We start from the raw sequence: 20486 nt of genomic DNA on the forward strand, positions 1-20486 counted from the left end.
ACACCCATCTTTGTGGGTGCTCGAAACGGTTCGTCGCGTTGACTTCTTTGAGGAGGTTGATGTCATCTTCAGTGGTAAAGCGAACCCGTACAATGCGCGTAGCACTTCCGCTGGTTTGCCTCACCGCCGCCATTTTTCAAACTGGACTAGTCTCGCGCTCTCCCGTGCGCGACGAGAGCAACGAGACGGCACGCAAGGGACCGCTACGTACGTTCGCAAAAATCAATAGCGAGCGTACGTACGCAAGGCTCGCCGCAGTACGCACGTATGGCGCATGCGCAGTGTGGAGGACGCAACGTTAACGTTAACGAATGGGGCCTGCGTTTGCTCCTATACGTATTACTAAAACTCTCTAATATCTCATGACCTTCGGTGAGGGGCTCATATCAACGATATCATTAAAAAATCTAACTCAAAACTGTGGTTTCTGCGACGAACCTTGAAGGAAAGCTCGAGTGACACTAAATTAACAGCGTATAAGTCGCTAGTGCGACCACTATTAGAGCACGTGGGTTGAAGTTTGGGATCCTCGCGCAAAGTGTGACGTGCTAAAACTGGAGAGGGTGCAGCGGCTGGCTCTGCGCTTTATTTTTTTCCAGGTTTCGCAAGCTGGACTCCCCCACCTGAGCTGTATTCCCAAAGCAAATCTCCCCTTACTAAAATATCGACGAAAAAATAAAAGAATGAAATTATTGTTTTTGATATGGAATAATTTGTTATTGGTTGACAAAGATAGTTATTTGACACCGCATAAGTCGCGGATCTCTGTAAATGAGCACAGTCATACTCTGCAACAGTACCGGTGTCTGAAGGACTTCTTTATGTATTCATTTTTCTTATTGACTATCAGCAATTGGAATCTACTCCCCGAGGCGGTGGTTTCCTGTCATTCCTTATCCTCGTTTAGTGCTCGAATTGATATCTACAATAATGACTCACTGTATTTCTAGGATTGTTTTTCTTGTGTCACGGTCGCTAAATATTTGTACTTTGTGGTATTGTTGTAATAGCTCAGTGGTGATGCGTTGTATAGTTGTTTTTATGTATTATTTATTAACCCACACCTATTATAGTCCTACATAGAACTGATAGTTTATGAAATATATAAATAAACTGCAAAGGTGAGCTGAGTGACCATCTTTTTATGTTTACGTGTACAGTATAATGTATGTAGAAAGACAACAAAACACCAACCCATAGTCTTTCAATATATAGATATATAGTTTTTCCATATATAGATATACTTCCATAAATCCCTACATACCTCACTGCGCACGTTGCATTTTGACTAGATGCCTTAGGACAGGAAATTATAGCTACAGATTGGTACACCGTGCTTGTGCAAAGTTGACTAGACGGCTTTAGACGGGAAATTGTAGCTACAGATTGGGACACCGTGCTTGTGCAAAATAGTGCCGACGATGCTTATAATAAATTTCTAGAACAAATCCTTAAAAGGACTACTTCCATAAATCCCTACATACCTCACTGCGCACGCTGCATTTTTGGAACTAGTTGATCAGGAAGGAGAGTGGCATGGTTGCGGTGTCTATTAACAGGTGTACAAGATATCATACACAAAGCTTGGACTATTGACAGCCGTTAACTTCTGTTTCCTGGTCAATAGCGCATCGTTTTTGGTCTCTAAACAAATGTAAATGGCCAAACCTCGAAGCTTTAACACAAGTCTGAACAATACCTAAAGTATGTCTTGACCATACCTCGGCAAAATCATTCATGAACTCGCTCATTCACCATCATTCACAATCAAGGCGTGAATCTTATTGGCTCTGAATGAATTCTTGAAATTGAAAAATATCATGGTGTGATGGTGAATGACTTTGTGAATTTGAATGAACTTATGATGGTGAATTGTGATGTCTGTACATGTAGTGTACAGAATAAAGATGATTTTGGTTTGAAACAATCATGCGGCCATTTTCAATCAAAAGTAACGAGTAACGGTAACGTAATTTCATAGGAGATTCCCTAAAATAATAACGCCATTCCATTACTCGTTAGACTTTTGGGATTCTAGCGAGTACGTTAGTCAAGAAACTAACGTGTTACCAGTAACGTTGTTACTTTTAACGCGTTAGTTCAAACACTGCTCTCACATACGAGTACGAGGGGGCAGCGAGCCGGCGCCAAGGCAGCCGGCACTAGCAGCAGCAGGCGCCGCTTCGTCTACGTGGCGCAGTCATATATCGTTTCAAAAGAGACGAAGACGAAGCCGACGTCACGAGCAGGCGCACCTAATCCGGCGCCGAGGCCAGATCACGTGACCTGCTGGTTCCGCACGGCGGTGCACGCAGCACATTCACGCGACACGATCGCAGCGCGGCATTCGCTGGGTTGGCGCTCTATCAATGGGCTGTGCGTTTCACGCACTCGAAATACCCCACTTTCCCGGCGGAGTGAGGTCCTGGTTTCAAGTGGCTGACACAAAAAGGCGCCACAGTCCTATTCCGCAGGAACTGCGAACTCGTGAAGGGCTACCAGTCGTGAAGTCGAATTTAGTCAGAATGAACCTGAATGACTTCCTGAATTATGCGGAAGTCATGATGTGATGGTGAATTCCGGTGAATTCGTGTTGACCGTGATGGTGAATCACTTCGTGAAGTGATGGTGAATTCGGATGAATTCATTATGTGATAGTGAATTGCGATGAATTCACGATGGTGAATCACTTTGTGAAGTGATGGTGAATTCGGATGAATTCATGATGTGATAGTGAATTGCGATGAATTCACGATGGTGAATTCCTATGAATTCGTGGTGATGGTGAATGACTTCCTGAATTGGTGATGTGATGCTGACTGACTCCGTGAATTCGGAGGCGGCGGTGATGTGGTGGGGATGAATTCTTGGCACTAGAAACACTAGAAACAAAAGATGCTTAATGACTGAATCATTTAATTACTGACCCCTAGAACAGCCACTGATGTATCTTCGTGCGAAAAGTATTTATTATCATACCGGAAAAATTTCTGGGGTCGTCACCGGTCCGATTCCCCCCCCCTTTCCCCCCCCCCCCCCTCCAAAAAAAAACTTTTTTTTGGGGGGGGGGCGAGGGGCGAGGGGGCAGGCGAAATATTAAGAATATTTTTTTAAGATAGAGAAAGAGAGAGAGAGAATTACATTATGAGCAATTTTTACCCTGCCACCAGGCTAGCGATGACGTCGCAATTATCATGAGCGCAGTCTAAAGCTCAAACGTGCAAGCGTTCATTCTTCTTGTCTTTGACTTTGGCAGCGGCTGCGGCGTCAAGAGTGCACAGTCGTCTAACAGCCACGAATGTGCTACTTTCAGTTTTCCGCGCTTTGCTGAATGCTGGTGGTTGCTACCGGAAAGCCGCAGGCCTTCAGCTTTGCTCTCGCTACTCAACGTGGCAGGTCATCCTCACATATCTCTCATTGTCATTGCCATGTACTTACCTAACAGGCACCATTCCAAGCGTCTCAACGACACCTTCGTCTCCGTTAAAAGAGTTCTTTGGAGACACGGACCATCCCTCTAACGTCTCGCCTGTGCTATATTCAGGTTAGTCTCACCTTGGATTTTATAGAAACAAAAAACACTGATTGCTGTTGCTGCTGCTGCTGCCAAACAACAGTTTATTTTTAATCGTTTCTTGCCTTGCCATCTTGTTGTTAATGATGTCGTAGGATGACGATGCTCTTGTTCAAAATGTCGAAGCCCGGTCGGACGCGATGAAAATGTGTTGACGTGTTCAAAATGCGACTGTTTTTAACACATGGGCGATTGCTCTAATATAATTGAGACGACATGTAAATCTAACGAGGTCGTTACAAGTCTTGACGGTTCCCACGTTGCAAACCAGCGAAATCAATGGGGTGGGAGGAGGTGGGAGCGGGGAGGGGGCAGCGAAAAATAGACTGGAACTTAATTAGCGTGGTTACTTACGGATACAGAGCTCAAGCATGACAGCATGGAAGCCTCGAAAACGGCCATTGACGACATCGAAAAAAACATTTAAGAGGTGTCTGAGAAGGATGATGACGTTCTCAAAAACCAAGTTCGACATGACAAAGACAATAAATACTTTGGAAAGCGCATAGTCACCGCGGGAATGAAATCAAACGACTCCAGATTTACATCAGCGATTTCGTGTGTCCATCAAGGAAACTGAACGCCGAGGTTCATGGCATTATCAAAACTGAAAATTAAAACTTGTTTGATAAGTCGATGATGTAGCGCCCAGATTGCAGCTTCCTCGCCTAACAGTTAACGAGGTAGTTTCTATACAACGATTACCCGCCAAGGTGCCGCACATTATTATCCCCTTTGCCAGATGAACCATGAGAAAACAGTGGCTGTAAAACAAAACAAGTCTGGTCGGAATCAAGCCCAATGCGTTTTTTTGTTGAAAATATGACTAAGATAACTTTGGCACTCCTCCGGCAGGGAAAAGAGTGGGCTAGAGGGGCTCGCTTTCGGAACATATGGCACTGTAATGAAAATAATATCTTAACACGAAGACAAGACGATGTCCGACCGATGGTTGCCAGGAGCGAGAATGAGTTGTTCCGTCTTAGGAGGTAAAGCAGTCGTTCTCCTCATCTTTATTTAAATAAGTGATTCTCCCCTCTATGGCGAACCAAGCACCACTGCTTCCAAAGAACATATATGCCACCTTGAGAAAAGAAGTGGTTCCTAATTTACTTGTTTTCATCTAAATGTACAGTCAGCAATAAAAAAAGAACTCATTCTGAGCAAGCAGAGTGGTTGTTGGGGCGAGTTTGTTTGAGATCTTATACAGTCTTGTGCGCAGCACAGACGAGGATAACGCCCTGTGGTGTAATGTTCTCTCTTTTGTCCTCGTCCTTTTCTGTGCACAAGATTGCTTGCAGAGTTACCTTTAACTTTTGTTTTTATCCTTTTGAAGTTCTTGCTCACCGATATATATATATATATATATATATATATATATATATATATATATATATATATATCAGGGTGTCGAACCGGAACCGAACCGAACCGAAAACCGGAACCGAACCGGTATTTTTTCCGGAACTGAACCCGAACCCGAACCGTTATATTATTATCGCGATGAACCCGAACCGGAACTGAACCGGAAAAAAAATAACGGTTACCGGCTCATGTCAAAACGGTTCGGCCACGCGCTGTTGACAATGAATGTGCTATCAATGCCATTTGTTTTTTAAGTGCCGTCAACTGACACACACCTCGCTTACATATTTTTCTTCTCCACTCAGTCTTAGGAATATAAACGCTGCATCATGAATCTTGACATAGGAACCAGTATTGCGCTGGTCGCGGCTTGCACGGAAAAAAAAAATCGGAAGGCTGTGCAAAAAAAAAAAAAATCGCGTCTAGGGATTTTATTTTTCTACAATCTCGTAAATCCTAAATGCTGCTGTGTGCTCATTTCATAACACGTTTCTAGAACGCGCGAGTTCTTGAAGCTTGCTTCCATCGCAATGAGAAAAGAAAAGGCTGTGGAGTTTGATAATAATGCATCCGGTTTCGTATAGGCACTTAGAAACTAAGATATTTGTGAGACCGCGAACTCTTCTATTTTAATATTTGTCCTATTACGTCCTTCTGGCGTTGCATTCGGTGAAGTGTTTTTCATATTCCGTATCTTGTTTAATGAAAACTTCTTTAAGGGTCTAATTTGAGTTACCGAAGGCTAGTTCAAATAAAGAAAGCTGTATTTTCTCCCCAGTGTTCCTTCAGTTGCTTACACGCCGAGGTGGCTTGATAGTTAGCGAGTTCTACTTGTAAGTGGGTTTGTAAGGAGGTCGCGGATTTTACAGCTACTGCGTCGGACCCAATTAGATCAAGTGGGAATGCGAAAACGTCGGTGAGGTAACCTTTGAGTGCACATAAAGAAGCCATTCCTGCTAGAAATCCCTGAGCCTTACACAACGATGTATCCCGTTTCGTATGTGCTGATTTCAGATGTTTTATTTGTAATTTATTTTGATGTTGCAATTTGTCATTTATAATTTCCGAACCGGTCCGCGAACCGGTTCAGCGCCCCGAACCGGTTCGCGGATTGAATTAATCGAACCGGAACTGAACCGGAACAAAATAAATTTACCCGAACCTGAACCGTAACCGAACCCGTATTTTTTTTCGGTTCGACACACTGATATATATACTGTAACAGCGCAACTTCATCACCGTCAACATCCACACTATCATTACCATCCACAACAGCGCACCACCTGCAAGGGCGGTGTATGGCTCATGCCAGAGCTCGTGGGGGAGAACTGCTCCGGGGCTCAGCCAGTAAAGCCGGTGTTTTTTTTTATCTCTACTTTATCTGCTTACACAATTTATATATATTGTAAGATGGAGATAGTGATGGCCTTCGGAGAGGTTTATTATGAGACTGCTCAGGGCGCAGGCTGGATTCCAATAATCCCGGTCGCGCCACGAGCAGCCAGCGATCAGTCCTCATGATGATGATCGTTGTAGAGATGAGGACGATGAATTTCTTTATGATGGTGTGTATCGTGACAATGAAAGAAGATGATGTCGTCGTGACATTTGTCCCTCCCAGGAAAAGGTGACGTCCTGGCGCCGCGAGGAGGTTATTGTGGTTCGGGTGGGGGGTAGTAGTTTTTGAGTCGGCTGACATGTACAATGTCGCGATTGCAGCGACGGTGGTCTTTGGATGTGGGGGTCAACGCGTCTCGTCAGTTTCAAGACGTCTTCAATGCAGGCCGTAAACGTTTCCTCGGGTTGTTTTACCCGCGTGGCCAGTTTGCGCTCGGCTGTGAGCTTACGTACCGCTGGCCTGCCGAAGACTTCCCTGATTTTCTGGTGAACTCCGGCCATGTTGTCATGGAAGTCTCGTGGTTTTTGAACCGTGTGTTGGCGACTTCCGACAGATAAAATATGACGTTGGTTAGCTTGGTGGCTCCATCCCACTTGCTATGGCGGCTGGCCCTATCGTACGAGTCAGGCCAATCTTCCACGTCGTCGTCTCCAGCTCCGGAAAACCATTTCGGGTCTTTCTGACAAAGGGAACCGGGACAAAAGGTTGTCTGTGGACTAACCTGGGGTGCTATGTTGCTCTTTTTGGACTCCCAGGAGACTAGGGAGAAGGAAGTGACGTCAACGACAGAGCAAACGCAGATTGGATGTTGGCAGAAGAAAACAAAATCAACACCCAATCTGCGTTAGCTGCGTCGTTGACGTCACTTGCTTCTCCCTAGTCTCCTGGGGTGCTATGTTGCGCTTTTTGCACTCCCAGGAGACTTGGAAGAGGGAAGTGACGTCAACGACTAGAGCAAACGCAGATTGGATGTTGACAGAAGAAAACGAAATCAACACCCAATCTGCGTTTGCTGTGTCGTTGACGTCACTTCCCTCTCCCTGGTCTCCTAGGAGTGCAAAAAGCGCAACATAGCCCCCCTGGGCGTTCAAAAAGCGCAACATAGCACCCCTGTCCTGCCTCTGAGGTGGAGCCGTCAGCTGGTGGAGCGGTGGTCGGAGGGTTCCGCTTCGTAGCTCCAGTGCAGAGTTAACCTAGGCTTTGGGGCAGAAGAGCAGCTTCAGGTCTTCAACGAGGATACCTCGCACCTCCACCACTTGTAAGATTGAGATAGTGATAGCTTTCGGATATGTTTATTATGAGACTGCTCAGGGCGCAGGCTGGACTCGAATAATCCCGGTCGCGCCACGAGCAGCCAGCGATTAGTCCTCATGATGATGATCGTTGTAAAGATGAGGACGATGAATGTCTTTATGATGGTGTGTATCGTGACGGTGAAAGAAGATGAAGTCCTCGTGACAATATATATATATATATATATATATATATATATATATATATATATACAACAAGGGCACTTCACACCATCGTACGTGTTCCCCGAGGAGGATATAAATGAATATAAGCAGATGAATGAACCGTACTTGATCCAATGGATCAAAGAATTAAAGTTTTCAGGAACCCGCCGAAAGCCAAAAAACGGCGGAGCCAGGATTTGAACTCTGGGCCTCCCAATGTCCGGTCGGGTAATATAATGAATTAGTGTAGAGGTTAGCACACCCGACCGGACATTGGGAGGCCCAGAGTTCAAATCCTGGCCCCGCCGTTTTTTGGCTTTCGACGGGTTCCTGAAAACTTTAATTCTTTGATTCATTGGATCAGGTACGGTTCATTCATATGCACATATTCGTTTATATCCTCCCCGGGGACCACGTACGATGGTGTGAAGTGCCCTTGTTGTATATTCAATAACGTGGCTCTAGATTCTCGAACATGATGATGATACCGGGTCTCTAAAGCTCATAAACAAAGAATACTGCATGTGCACGGGACGAGACAAACAGTGGGAGGATTTCTGGAGCACAAACGAGCAGGTACCACGTGACACTAAGCGTCGTACTGGAAACACACGCGGCGGCGTGTGTTTCCAGAACACCTCCGATTGGATACATTTTGTTTCTTGTGGATTAATAAGACAGGTAGGAAACGCTAGAAAGCCAAGGTGGAGTTGTGTAGATTCCATTTTCGAACGCCGAGGCGAGCAAACGTGGCATCATGAGCTCCCGTGGAGTTTCTTCAGCGGCCCTCGCCGGCTGCGGTAACAGGGCTGAAGACAACACCCAGGACTACAACGTCATCCTGCCTCCTTTGTCAACAGGATCAGCGGTCTTAAACACCGTTTTTCTTCATGCGGACGTGAAGGGGCGGCCGTACCGCGTCGAGGACTTCCGCGACGCGTTGATTCGTCTAGCTTTGCTTCCCGAGGTCTTGGCCCTCGGGGCTTACGAGATGAATCACGTGTGGGCAGTAACGTTTAAGAACGACGAAGGCCAAAAGAAAATGCTGGCAACGCCGGAGCTGACAGTTAAAGGTCACCGATGCATCGTTATCGACCCCAGCCACCAGGACGTTCGCGTCAAACTTCATTGGCTGCTCTTTAACGTCGCCGACGGTGATGTTAGAGAGGCCCTAACGCCGTACGGCAAGGTCATCGAAGTAGTCAGAGAAAAGTGGCATGTCAACGGCTGCCAGAGCGTCGGCACCATGACGCGCACGGCAGTACTTCGGCAGAAGGCGGGCATCACCTGCGACGACATCCCGCACCAGTTGCGGGTGGGCGGAGAGCTGGCTCTCGTCGTCGTGCCTGGAAGAGCTCCGCTTTGTCTTCGGTGCCAGCAGACGGGGCACATCCGCAAGGAGTGTCGCGTCCCACGATGCAACGTCTGCCGTCGTTTCGGCCACGAGGGCGCTCACTGCGTCCGAACGTATGCGGCGGCTTCTGCGCCTGGGGGGGGCCTGGAGAAATCCGAGCTGTTTATGGACGAAGACGACGCCGAGGAGGCTGCCGCGGGTTCTACAGACAAAAGAAGGCCTGTAGCGAACGCTCTCCCCGCGGCCGAGAACGTGGCGGAGACGAACACGAGTGATGCGTCGCCAAGTGCTGGCGAGACGGTGCACGCTGGGCAGCAGGAGGTGGTGGCGACGGAAGCGCTTACACCGTCGGGTGTGGAGGGCATCAACTCCAATGAAGTCGACGGGCAGCCGGCAGTAGACGTCCCCATGAACGACGCAGAGAAAACGGCGAGAAGGACGCGGGAGGAAAACGTCGCAGGCCCCAGGGATTCGGAGCAGGAAGAGCCTCCGTCAAAGGCGGGCCCTCTCTGGATGCGACGGTCCACAGTCAATGCGAATGCAACTGTGGACGACAAGGAGACAGCCAAGCCACTCCCGCGATAGCATGCGCCGGAGTTTGACGGGGGCCTCGGAGTCTGTGCAAGCAAAGTGCAGTAGCCAACATCGCGCTTGTCGGAACAGATGGACACACGACCCGAGGTAAGCACCGTGGGGTCCCTCTCCCTCTGAATGGCGGTGTTGTTAGAAGCTCCTTTACGTGTCGCCACGATCAACGTCCGTGGGCTTGCGGTGAGACGCCGGCAATATCAACTTAACCGACTATTAGCCGAGAACGAGATAGACATCGTGGCCGTGCAGGAAACGAAGATCGAAAGCCTAGAGCAGACGGACCGCATGGTGCAACCGTTTCGAACTCTTTTCAATGTTTGTGTCTCACACGCTGTTGGAACTTCCGGCGGTTGCTGTTTGTTTTTCCGCCGGTCTCTGGCGTCGTTGAGACGGCCATGGCTTCGTGTGCGTCTGGCCGTTTTGTGTTCTGCGATTTTTCTTTTTCAGGTATAGACTGGCGCGTTATTTGTGTTTATGCTCCGACTAACGAGCGTGAACGTAGACAAACTTTTGAGGGACTGAGTGAGTTCCTTAGGAGTGAAAGAGTAGTTATTTTTCTCGGAGATTTCAATTGCGTCTCCGCACCAGAGGATCGTGCTAATGCAACCCGGGTTCGCGACTCAAGTGCTCTTTATTTGAATGACATTGTCGCTGAAAATGCGTTAGAGGACGTCGCAAACGTCACCGCCAAAAGTAGCGTTCATTTCACGCACTTTCAGGGCCTTAGTCAAGCTCGACTGGACAGGGCTCACGTTTCGCTTAGTCTTGTCCCGCTGTGCGACAACTACTCCGTTCAACCTGTTTCTTTCAGCGATCATGCGTTAGTTATGTTCACCCTAGGTAAAAAATTAAAAAAGGCAAGATGGGAATGGTCGCTTTGGAAAATGAACATTAGCCTCATGAAGGATGACGTTTTTAAATGTAACGTAGATGATTTATTTAGGAAATTTTTCGAAGACGAGAGGACAATGTGGGGTGCTAGGTGGGGACTTCTCAAAGAAGAAGTAAAAATTAACGCAATTGAAAGGAGCACCAGCCTTAACTATCAAAAAACAGAAGAAGGAAAAAGAGCTACGACGCCAATTGAATTTCTTTTTGATCGAAGAAAGCGCGAAACCGGGTGAGTTTGTACAAGAGATAAGGGATATCAAGAACCAACTTGAAGTGATCGACTGTGAAAGATACAGAGGGGCTATTGTACGTGCGCGGTCCCAGAGGCTATGGTTGGGCGAAAGACCTTCGAAGCGAGCACTGAGCGACGAGAAAAGGTATGCGTAGCGAAACGAAATAAAAGAAATTCGCTACGGAAATACGATAACTCGCGATAAGAAAACGATCGAGCGTGCGTTCGTTGAATATTTTAACGATTTGGTGGGTCACAGCCTACCAAGGGATAACGGTTTTGACACCGAGTTTTTGTCGCTTATGCCCACGCTTGAAGAGGATGTTCGAGAAAGTTTAGAATCGCCGATCAGCATCCGCGAGCAGCTTGAAGGTGCCATGGACGAATTAACTGCCGGAAAAACGCCCGGGCCGGATGGTCTCAGTGCCGAATTTTATAAAACATTTAAGAAGGAGGCAGCGGACGCTTTGTACGAGGTAGCGTATTGCATAAATAAGTTACCGCCATCCTTTTTGAAAAGCCATGTTGTCCTCATTCCTAAGGTCGATGACCCTGTAAAACTATTGTCTGTTTCCTTTTATAGGCCAATAAGTCTGACTAATGTCGACTACAAAATTTACACAAAAGTCCTGGCTAGACGTTTGCAAAATGTTATAAAACACCTTGTGGGACCATATCAGACCTGCGGTATTAAAGGCCGCACCATTTTAACTAACATACATATAGTAAGGAGCATTCTAGATTATTGTGATGCCTCTGACAGACGAGTTGCTATGTTGCAGCTAGACCTGGAGAAAGCATTCGATCGTGTGTCGCATGAGGTTCTTTTTCTTAATTTGGAGCATGCTAATGTAGGGTCGGTGATATTAGACGGTTTAAAAATGGTGTACGCAAACTGTTCGATGTCCATCATTGTAAATAAGAACGTCAGTGAAAGTGTGCAGGTTCGATCTTCTGTAAGACAGGGATGTCCACTGTCTCCCTTGCTGTTTGCAATTTACTTGGAACCATTTTGTTTAAAACTGATTAACAATGATAGTATACATGGTTTTAGGTTACACTCTTGCGAAGTAAAAGTGCTTTCTTATGCAGACGACGTTGCTGTTTTTTGTGTAGACCAAGACAGCGTTCGTGAGGTAATCAGCACGGCTTCCTCCTTCTGTAAGAAAACGAGTAGTGCTATCAACTGGGGCAAAAGCGTAGGTCTCCGGCACGGTAATTGGGCTACCGCACCCGGTAACTTTGTGAATGTTCAGTGGACAAATTTACCTGCGAAGTACCTCGGGGTGCCACTCCAGCACTACCGCGATAGCAAGCAACTGTGGAGTGAAGAGACGAAGGTTAAGACTTGAACAAACTCAATTTTCGTTTTCTTGTATAGCCATCGCACCTGACGCAATCCCAATAAACATCGTCATCTTCTGTTTTTGGTTTTGTCAAAACATGGCGTTCGGCTCGTTCCTCGCGGCGGAGTTCTAACATTTTGGTGCCGAAAACTCGGGATGACAACGATAGTCACGACGGAATGACGACGGGGCATCCACCCGCAACGAAACGAGCCAAGGGACGCCACAAGAGAGCGAGCTCCAACGACGCTACCGACGTTATCACTCAACGAGGCCTAGTGACGTCGCAACGAAACGCGCCAAGAAAACGCGCCAAGGGACGCCGCAAGAGAAGAGCTCTAACGACGCTACCGACGTTATCACTCAACGAGTCAAGGGACGCCGCAAGAGAGCGAGCTCCAGCGACGCTGCTGACTTTACTCAACGAGGCCTAGTGACGCCGCAACGAAACGAGCCAAGGGACGCCGCAAGAGAGCGAACTCCAACGACGCTACCGAAGTTCTCGCCCAACGAGGCCTAGTGACGCCGCAACGCCAGCAACGCCGCGAGATCCAGAGACGCCATGGAACGACTAAAGCAGAAGCGGACGGCTCTGAGGTCTCAAGTAACGAGGCTGATCTCCGACATCGACGCAGCTATCGCAAGCCACTCCGACGAGCGAAGCCTCAACGTATTATCGGTGAGGCTCAGTGAGTTGCGAATACAGCTGAGCAACGTGAACGCATCCATCGAACCACTGGTACCTGACGGAGACGTTAAGCAAAACTACGCCCGCACGATTGAATATGACGACAAGATCGTCGCGTACATCGCCACCATCGCACAGGAGGTAGAGGAACTCCGACGAGCGAGGCCCCAAACCGGTACAACGCGGATTCACAACGACGGCGACGGACACGTTGCAACCTCTAAGGTGAAGCTGCCGAAACTGGAGCTTCAACGGTTTGGCGGTGCAGCTACCGATTGGCAACCCTTCTGGGAACAGTACAAGCAAGCCATACATGACAACGACAGCCTCTCTAACGCTGAGAAGTTCTTGTACCTGCGGTCGGCGCTTACGGGAAAGGCAGCATCGGCGATAGCCGGCATTCAAGCAACGGGAGAAAACTACGATACCGTCGTTGAGCTTCTCAGGGAGCGCTTCGGTCGGACTGACGTTCTCATTCAAGAACACCTCTCCCAACTACTTGATTTGCCAGCAGTACGACACTCGAGCGAGGTGAGCGGATTGCGACGTCTCTATGACCACTTGCAACGTAATATGGCCGCTCTCACCGCGCTCGGGGTGAAGAGCGACACTTACGGAGCTATGCTCTGCTCTGCACTACTGAGAATGCTGCCGGGAGAGTTAGTCATTGATTACCACAAGTGTCGACGTCTTACAGACAAGGAAGACGACTGTATCAAAATAGAGAGCCTACAACGCTTCCTTAAGCTCGAAGTGGAGAGCCGTGAAGAGGCTCAACAAGTTCGTCAGCGAGAAGCCAAGGGTATTAGCCATACCAAAATAACAGAAGGTGGAAAGGCTTCTCTGAAGGGATCAGCCGCTGCTCTTTCCTCAACTAGTCGCTCCAAGCAGACTGAACCGTGCGCATTCTGTGCCACGAAGAACCACGCTACACGAAATTGTCAGACATCAATTTCTCTGGAGGAGAAGAAGCAAAGATTTCGAGAAGCAGGACGATGTTTCCGGTGTTCGATCAAGGGACACACCTCCAAAGAATGTCGCAACAAAAGAATCGTGTGTCAAACATGCGGGCGAAGGCACATAACTCAAATGTGTGACCAATCCTGGAAGAAAAGTAAGAACACCGCAGCAGAGTTACACTCTTCAACTGGCAGGAAGAGCGATAAAACACCTGCTGTACTACTTCAAACAGCTCAGGTCTGGGCGGAAGGGAAACAGCAAAGAGCTCTCACGCGCATCCTTTTTGATGGAGGAAGCCAACGAACCTTTGTGATGGAAGAACTTTCACGTAAGCTGCAGCTCGAGGTTGTTGGTGAAGAAGACATTACTATCTACCCTTTTGGAGGAGCAGGAAACATCATCAAGGAAAAACGCAGAAGGGTACGAATCTGGCTAAGGCGCCAGTACAGCCAAAAGAAGCACTGCCTAGAAGCTCTGGAGATACCAGAGATTTGCTCCGATCATCTTCTTCTACCTGAGAGTGTAGTGCAAGGAGTCCAAGTACAGATAGCTGAGCTGGCAGACGTCACCTTGCCACCAGCCCAGTTAACAAGACATGGCATTGACATTCTTATTGGTGCTGACTACTATTGGACTCTTGTCTCTGGTGAGGTCCAGAAAGTGCAAGGCGCTCTAGTCGCTGTCAAAACAGACTTTGGATGGACACTTCAAGGACCGATTCCCCACAGCGGTTTGACTGCCTCCTGTTCTACTGCGGCAGTTCTGAAGGCCAATGTGGGTGGAAGCACATGCTCATTGTCTACCGAGCACCGGTCATTTTGGGAGCTGGAAAGTATGGGCATCACCGATCCTAACCTCCCACAAAGGGAAGAGGAGAATGAAGTTGTCAGAGCATTTACATCATCCATCAAGCTAACCACCGGACGGTATGAGGTGGCCTTACCTTGGAAGCCAATGAACCTTCAGCTGGCAGACAATGAAGGAGTTGCAAGGAAGCGTCTGGTGAGCCTCACAAAGAAGTTGCTTAGGGACGATGTGATGCTGACTGAGTATGATCGGACAATTCGCCAGTATCTCCAGCAAGGATTTGCGGAAAAGATTTCCCCGAATGCAGACAAGGCAGAGAACCGAGTGTACTACATGCCTCACCGTGCTGTGTTACGACCTGACAGCCTCTCGACCAAGGTCAGAGTCGTATTTGATGCGTCGTCAAGAGAACCAGGGTGTCTGTCTCTGAATGACGCACTAGAGCCAGGACCAAACCTGAATCCAGACCTCCTGAAAGTGTTACTGAACTTTCGGATTCATCTTATCGGCCTCAGTGCAGACATTGAGAAGGCATTTCTACGGATATCACTGAGACTGGAAGATCGTGACGCTCTGCGATTTTTCTGGTACGAACGAATGCCAACGAAGCAAGAGCCGAACCCTCCTGTAGAGGTTTGGAGGATGACAAGGGTTCCTTTCGGAGCGACCAGTAGCCCATTCCTTCTCGCAGCCACGCTACGTCACCACTTGTCGATAACAGAGGACTATCCGGAAACAACGAAATCACTAGCCGAAAGACTCTACGTCGATGATCTTATCACCGGAGCGAACACCGAGGAAGAGGCGGAACAGTTCTATCGACAAACATTACATGTCATGAAGCTAGCCGGAATGACAATGCGGAAGTGGAACACAAATTCTACGGAGCTGCAGCAGCTATTCAACAAGGAAGGAACCGGGTGTGTTCTAGATCAAGTAGAGTGTACCACCCCTAGCGTTTCTCGAGTGTTAGGACTTGTCTGGGACAAAAACAGCGATTGCCTGGCGTTCTCCATGGGGCCTGTTTTGGAATTCCTAGACCGGAACTGCAACACGAAACGATTCATTCTCCAGGCATCATCTCGCATTTATGACCCATTAGGACTCCTTTCCCCAGTCACCGTGACAGCCAAGCTGATGTTCCAAACCCTCTGGGAACTGGGTGTCGACTGGGACGCGCCACTACCTGAAGAGGTTCAAACAAGATGGACGCAGTGGCATACAGCACTGCACCACTTAACGAAAGTAACAGTACCCCGAAGGTGCGTTGAGCTTCCTGAGGATGACCGAAATGAAGTCCACATATTCACAGATGCCAGTCCCAAGGCTTATGGGGCTGTGGCGTACCTGTGCACGCAGACTGCACCAATGAGGGTGACTTTGGTTTTGTCCAAGACCCGGGTGGCGCCGCTAAAGAAACTTTCTCTCCCAAGACTTGAATTGATGGGAATGGTGATAGGGGGACGGCTAAAGGACTACCTTACTAGGTCGTTGAACCTACAAGTTGCCAGCTGGTACCTCTGGACAGACTCAACAATCGCACTACATTGGGTGCGAGGTTCTGCTCAGCAGTGGAAGCCCTTTGTGGCCAATCGAGTATTGGAGATCCAACAGCTGACTGATCCAGAGCTTTGGAACCATTGTCCTGGACTAGAAAATCCGGCTGATCTGCTCACAAGAGGGGTGACACCCGAAGCACTCAAGTCGAGTGCGGCATGGTGGAACGGACCGCCATGGCTCACGGAGCCACCTGCTGCTGGCCAACGCATGAAGCAGGTGTTGATATGACCGCGGCTGATGAAGAGAAGAAACAAGTTCGAGTACATAGCGTGACACTGAAAGAAGAACAGGTTTTGCCTATGCAGCGCCACAGTTCCCTCTCGAAGCTTGTTCGAGTTGTTGCCTGGATACGACGATTTATACATAACTCTAGACATCCCAGCCAAAAACACGAGGGTTATTTGACGACCGAAGAGGTAGCAGAAGCTCAAACGTGCCTGATCCTGCAGGTTCAACAGGAGGCGTTTCAGAGAGAGCTCCAATGCGTTCGACGCTCAGCACGCATGGAAAGCAACTCTCCGTTACGGGACTTAAACGCATACCTGGACAAGGACGGGGTGCTGAGGGTCGGGGGACGCCTCGGTAACGCTGACATGTGTGACAATGCAAAGCATCCCAACATTCTTCCATCAAGTCATCATTTTACCGAGCTTTTAACCAATGCCACGCATCGACGACTTCTCCACGCTGGCCCCCTTGAGACTCTGACAGAACTGCGGGAACAGTTCTGGGTCGTTCGAGGAAGACAGATGGTAAAAAGGGTGCTGAAGAAATGTGTGATCTGTGACCGTGTCAACAGCCGAGCGGCCACCGAGCCAGTTGCTCCACTCCCTCGAGACAGAGTAACCCAAGCGGCCCCCTTTGAGGTGACTGGTGTGGACTTCGCGGGACCACTCAACACAAGGAATAAAGGCAACGACAAGAAGTCTTACATCCTCATTTTCACCTGTGCCGTTACCCGTGCCATTCACCTCGAACTAGTGACCGACATGTCCACCTCCCATTTTCTGATGGCCTTCAGACGATTTGTGTCAAGAAGAGGAGTGTGCAGAGTCATTTTTTCTGACAACGCAAAAACGTTTCAGCGTGCTTCAAGGGACCTGAAGAAACTGTGGACCACGTTGCGTGGAGAGGAGATACAAGCCTACTTCGCTGATCGGCAGATACAGTGGAAGTTTATAATTGAGAGAGCTGCCTGGTGGGGTGGGTTCTGGGAAAGGATGGTCCGGTCGGTGAAATCCTCGCTCAAGAAAGTTTTGGGTAACAGCTACTGCAACTTCGAAGAGCTGACGACCATCTTAACTGAAATTGAGGCTGTTATTAACTCAAGACCTCTGACATACGTCTACACCGAAGCCACCGAAAAGGAACCACTCACCCCTTCCCATTTTCTGGTGGGAAAGCGTTTAACTGCACTTCCGACCAGCTCCAGCGTGGAGCCTGTGCCTCCCCTTGAAGGACAATACAACAGGCGGTGGCGTTACCGTCAAAGGATGGCAGATCAATTTTGGCGTAGATGGAAGAGGGAATACTTGACCAGTCTGCGATCTGCTCATTTCACGGTGCCGACTTCCTCCAGTGCCCTGAAGAAAGGAACTCTAGTGTTGGTTCACCAACATCTCCAACCTCGACAACTTTGGAAGACGGGAGAAGTCGTAGAAGCATTGACTGGACGAGACGGGCACATACGAGCTGCTATGGTGCGTCTTCCTAATGGTACCATTGTTAGGAGACCCGTACAACTTTTATACCCCATGGAATCTATTTATTAATGACTTGACGTCATTGTGGGGGAGTGTGAAGAAACTCAATTTTCGTTTTCTTGTATAGCCATCGCACCTGACGCAATCCCAATAAACATCGTCATCTTCTGTTTTTGGTTTTGTCAAAACATGGCGTTCGGCTCGTTCCTCGCGGCGGAGTTCTAACAAGACTAAAGCGGAGGGCTGGAGGGGTAGAAACTTCTCAATGTTTGCACGCGCTACCGTTTGTAATTTATTTTTAACTGCGAAAATTTGGTACATTTTGCAAGTGCTGTGTATGCCGCGCCTCAACGTTCAAAGACTTCACAGAGTTTTCGCTGTTTTCATATGGAATTCGAGCTGGGAGCGCTCTGCTCGTACCAATTTGTTCCGATCTGTTGGTAATGGTGGTCTAGGATTGTCCCATTTGTTTCTAAGACAAATTGTGTCTAGGTTCATGTTTTTACGCAATCAGAAAGATTCATTTTTGCGTACTGTTATGCAAGTGCGACTGCAGTATGCACTCCCTGAGTTTGTGGTGTCATCTAGTAGTCAAATGCGATCCAGTGTACAAGGTTATTTGCGTGAAGTTGTGCTTTTTTTCAGAATACTCGAGGTGCGCTTTCCCTTAGAGTATCTTAGTTCAGTTACCCGAAAACGATAGTATAAAGATTTAATAGATGTACTGTTGCCAATACCTCTCTATAGGTCATTATACTGTGAACGTCCAGGGCTAGATGTGCTTAAAAGGGTAAAGAAAATGCCAATCAAATTTCGGTAAAATCTTTTTTCTTTAAATTGCACTGCGGCGTACTCCCTCTAAAGGCGTGGCTAGAACAGAAAGGTATATTTGTACCGTGGTCAGTGATTTGTATCCTCTGCGAAAAACCCGCGACGATAGAGCACGCATTTATTGAGTGTTGGGACGCCGTGTTTCATTGGGACATTCTTCAGCGCACACTGAAAAAAGATCTACCTATAACTGCGCACGGCATCCGCTTTTTGCCCCTGGAAAACGAAGGGGGAGTCCCTTACGATATGTTCATGCTCCTCGGCCTCCACAGTCTCTGGAGGACAAGAATGAGTGTTAATAATGCTGATGTTAATACCAAAACTGTAAGTGAAAAGTACATTGAAAGTATGGAATATATTCGCGAGGTATACCGTGCACTCCCTGAACCCCCTGAATGGTTGCCAATACTAGATTTGTTGGTATGTTTAAAAAGATTTTAATGTGCTGGCAACCGCCGCTAAGTGCTGATTCGCTCTTGAACAAACTGTACGTATGTGAATGACTGTGTGCTTTTTCATTTTGTCTTAACCGGGAATAAAGAAAAAAAAAGTGGAGTTGTGTAGAGGTTAGCACACCCGACCGGACATTGGGAGGCCCAGAGTTCAAATCCTGGCTCCGCCGTTTTTTTTTACTTTCGGCGGGTTCCTGAAAACTTTAATTCTTTGATTCATTGGATCAAGTACCGTTCATTCATCTGCACATATTCGTTTATATCCTCCTCGGGGACAACGTACGATGCCGTGAAGTGCCCTTGTTGTACATTCAATAACGTGGCTCTTGATTCTCGCAGATGATGATGATACCGGTTCTCTAAAGCTCATAAACAAAGAATACTGCATGTGCACGGGACGAGACAAACAGTGGGAGGATTTCTGGAGCACAAACCAGTACGTACCACGTGACACTAAGCGTCGTACTGGAAACACACGCGGCGGCGTGTGTTTCCAGAACACCTCCGATTGGATACATTTTGTTTCTTGTGCATTAATAAGACAGGTAGGAAACGCCAGAAAGCCAAGGTGGAGTTGCTTAGAGGTTAGCACATCGGACCGGACATTGGGAGGCCCAGAGTTCAAATCCTGGCTCCGCCGTTTTTTTGGCTTTCGGCGGGTTCCTGAAAACTTTAATTCTTTGATTCATTGGATCAAGTACGGTTCATTCATCTGCACATATTCGTTTATATCCCCCTCGGGGACCACGTACGATGGTGTGAAGTGTCCTTGTTTTACATTCAATAACGTGGCTCTTGATTCTCGCAGATGATGATGATAACGGGTTTCTAAAGCTCATAAATAAAGAATACTACATGTACACGGGACGAGACAAGCAGTGGGAGAATTTCTGGAGCACAAACGAGCACGTACCACGTGACACTAAGCGTCGTACTGGAAACACACTCGGCGGCGTGTGTTTCCAGAACACCTCCGATTGGATAGATTTTGTTTCTTGTGCATTAATAAGACAGGTAGGAAACGCCAGAAAGCCAAGGTGGAGTTGTTTAGAGGTTAGCACACCCGACCGGACATTGGGAGGCCCAGAGTTCAAATTCTGGCTCCGCCATTTTTTTGGCTTTCGGCGGGTTCCTGAAAACTTTAATTCTTTGCTTCATTGGATCAAGTACGGTTCATTCATCTGCACATATTCGTTGATATATATATATATATATATACAACACGGGCACTTCACACCATCGTACGTGGTCTCCGAGGAGGATATAAACGAACATA

The 20486-nt window shown here is 47.8% G+C and overlaps 1 protein-coding gene across 1 annotated transcript; it reads left to right on the forward strand.

Annotated features, from left to right (window-relative positions):
• Positions 1 to 12771: 12771 nt before the first annotated feature.
• LOC115332282 lies at positions 12772 to 16103 on the forward strand. Its single transcript, XM_040206205.3, has 3 exons — positions 12772 to 14859; positions 15739 to 15926; positions 15977 to 16103. The coding sequence occupies exons 1-3, from the start codon at positions 12772 to 12774 to the stop codon at positions 16101 to 16103; spliced, it is 2403 nt and encodes an 800-aa protein (XP_040062139.1).
• Positions 16104 to 20486: the final 4383 nt, after the last annotated feature.

The sequence above is a fragment of the Ixodes scapularis genome, unplaced genomic scaffold (assembly GCF_016920785.2).
Source record: "Ixodes scapularis isolate PalLabHiFi unplaced genomic scaffold, ASM1692078v2 PGA_scaffold2__306_contigs__length_199485367, whole genome shotgun sequence".
NCBI lineage: Eukaryota > Metazoa > Arthropoda > Arachnida > Ixodida > Ixodidae > Ixodes > Ixodes scapularis.

Coding starts and splice junctions, on each gene's coding strand:
- LOC115332282 (XM_040206205.3), top strand. CDS start 12,772: ATGGAACGACTAAAGCAGAAGCGGACGGCTCTGAGGTCTCAAGTAACG. Junction 14,860..15,738: donor GAGTTGCAAGGAAGCGTCTG/GTGAGCCTCACA, acceptor TTCATTCTCCAG/GCATCATCTCGCATTTATGA. Junction 15,927..15,976: donor AAAGTAACAGTACCCCGAAG/GTGCGTTGAGCT, acceptor ACATATTCACAG/ATGCCAGTCCCAAGGCTTAT.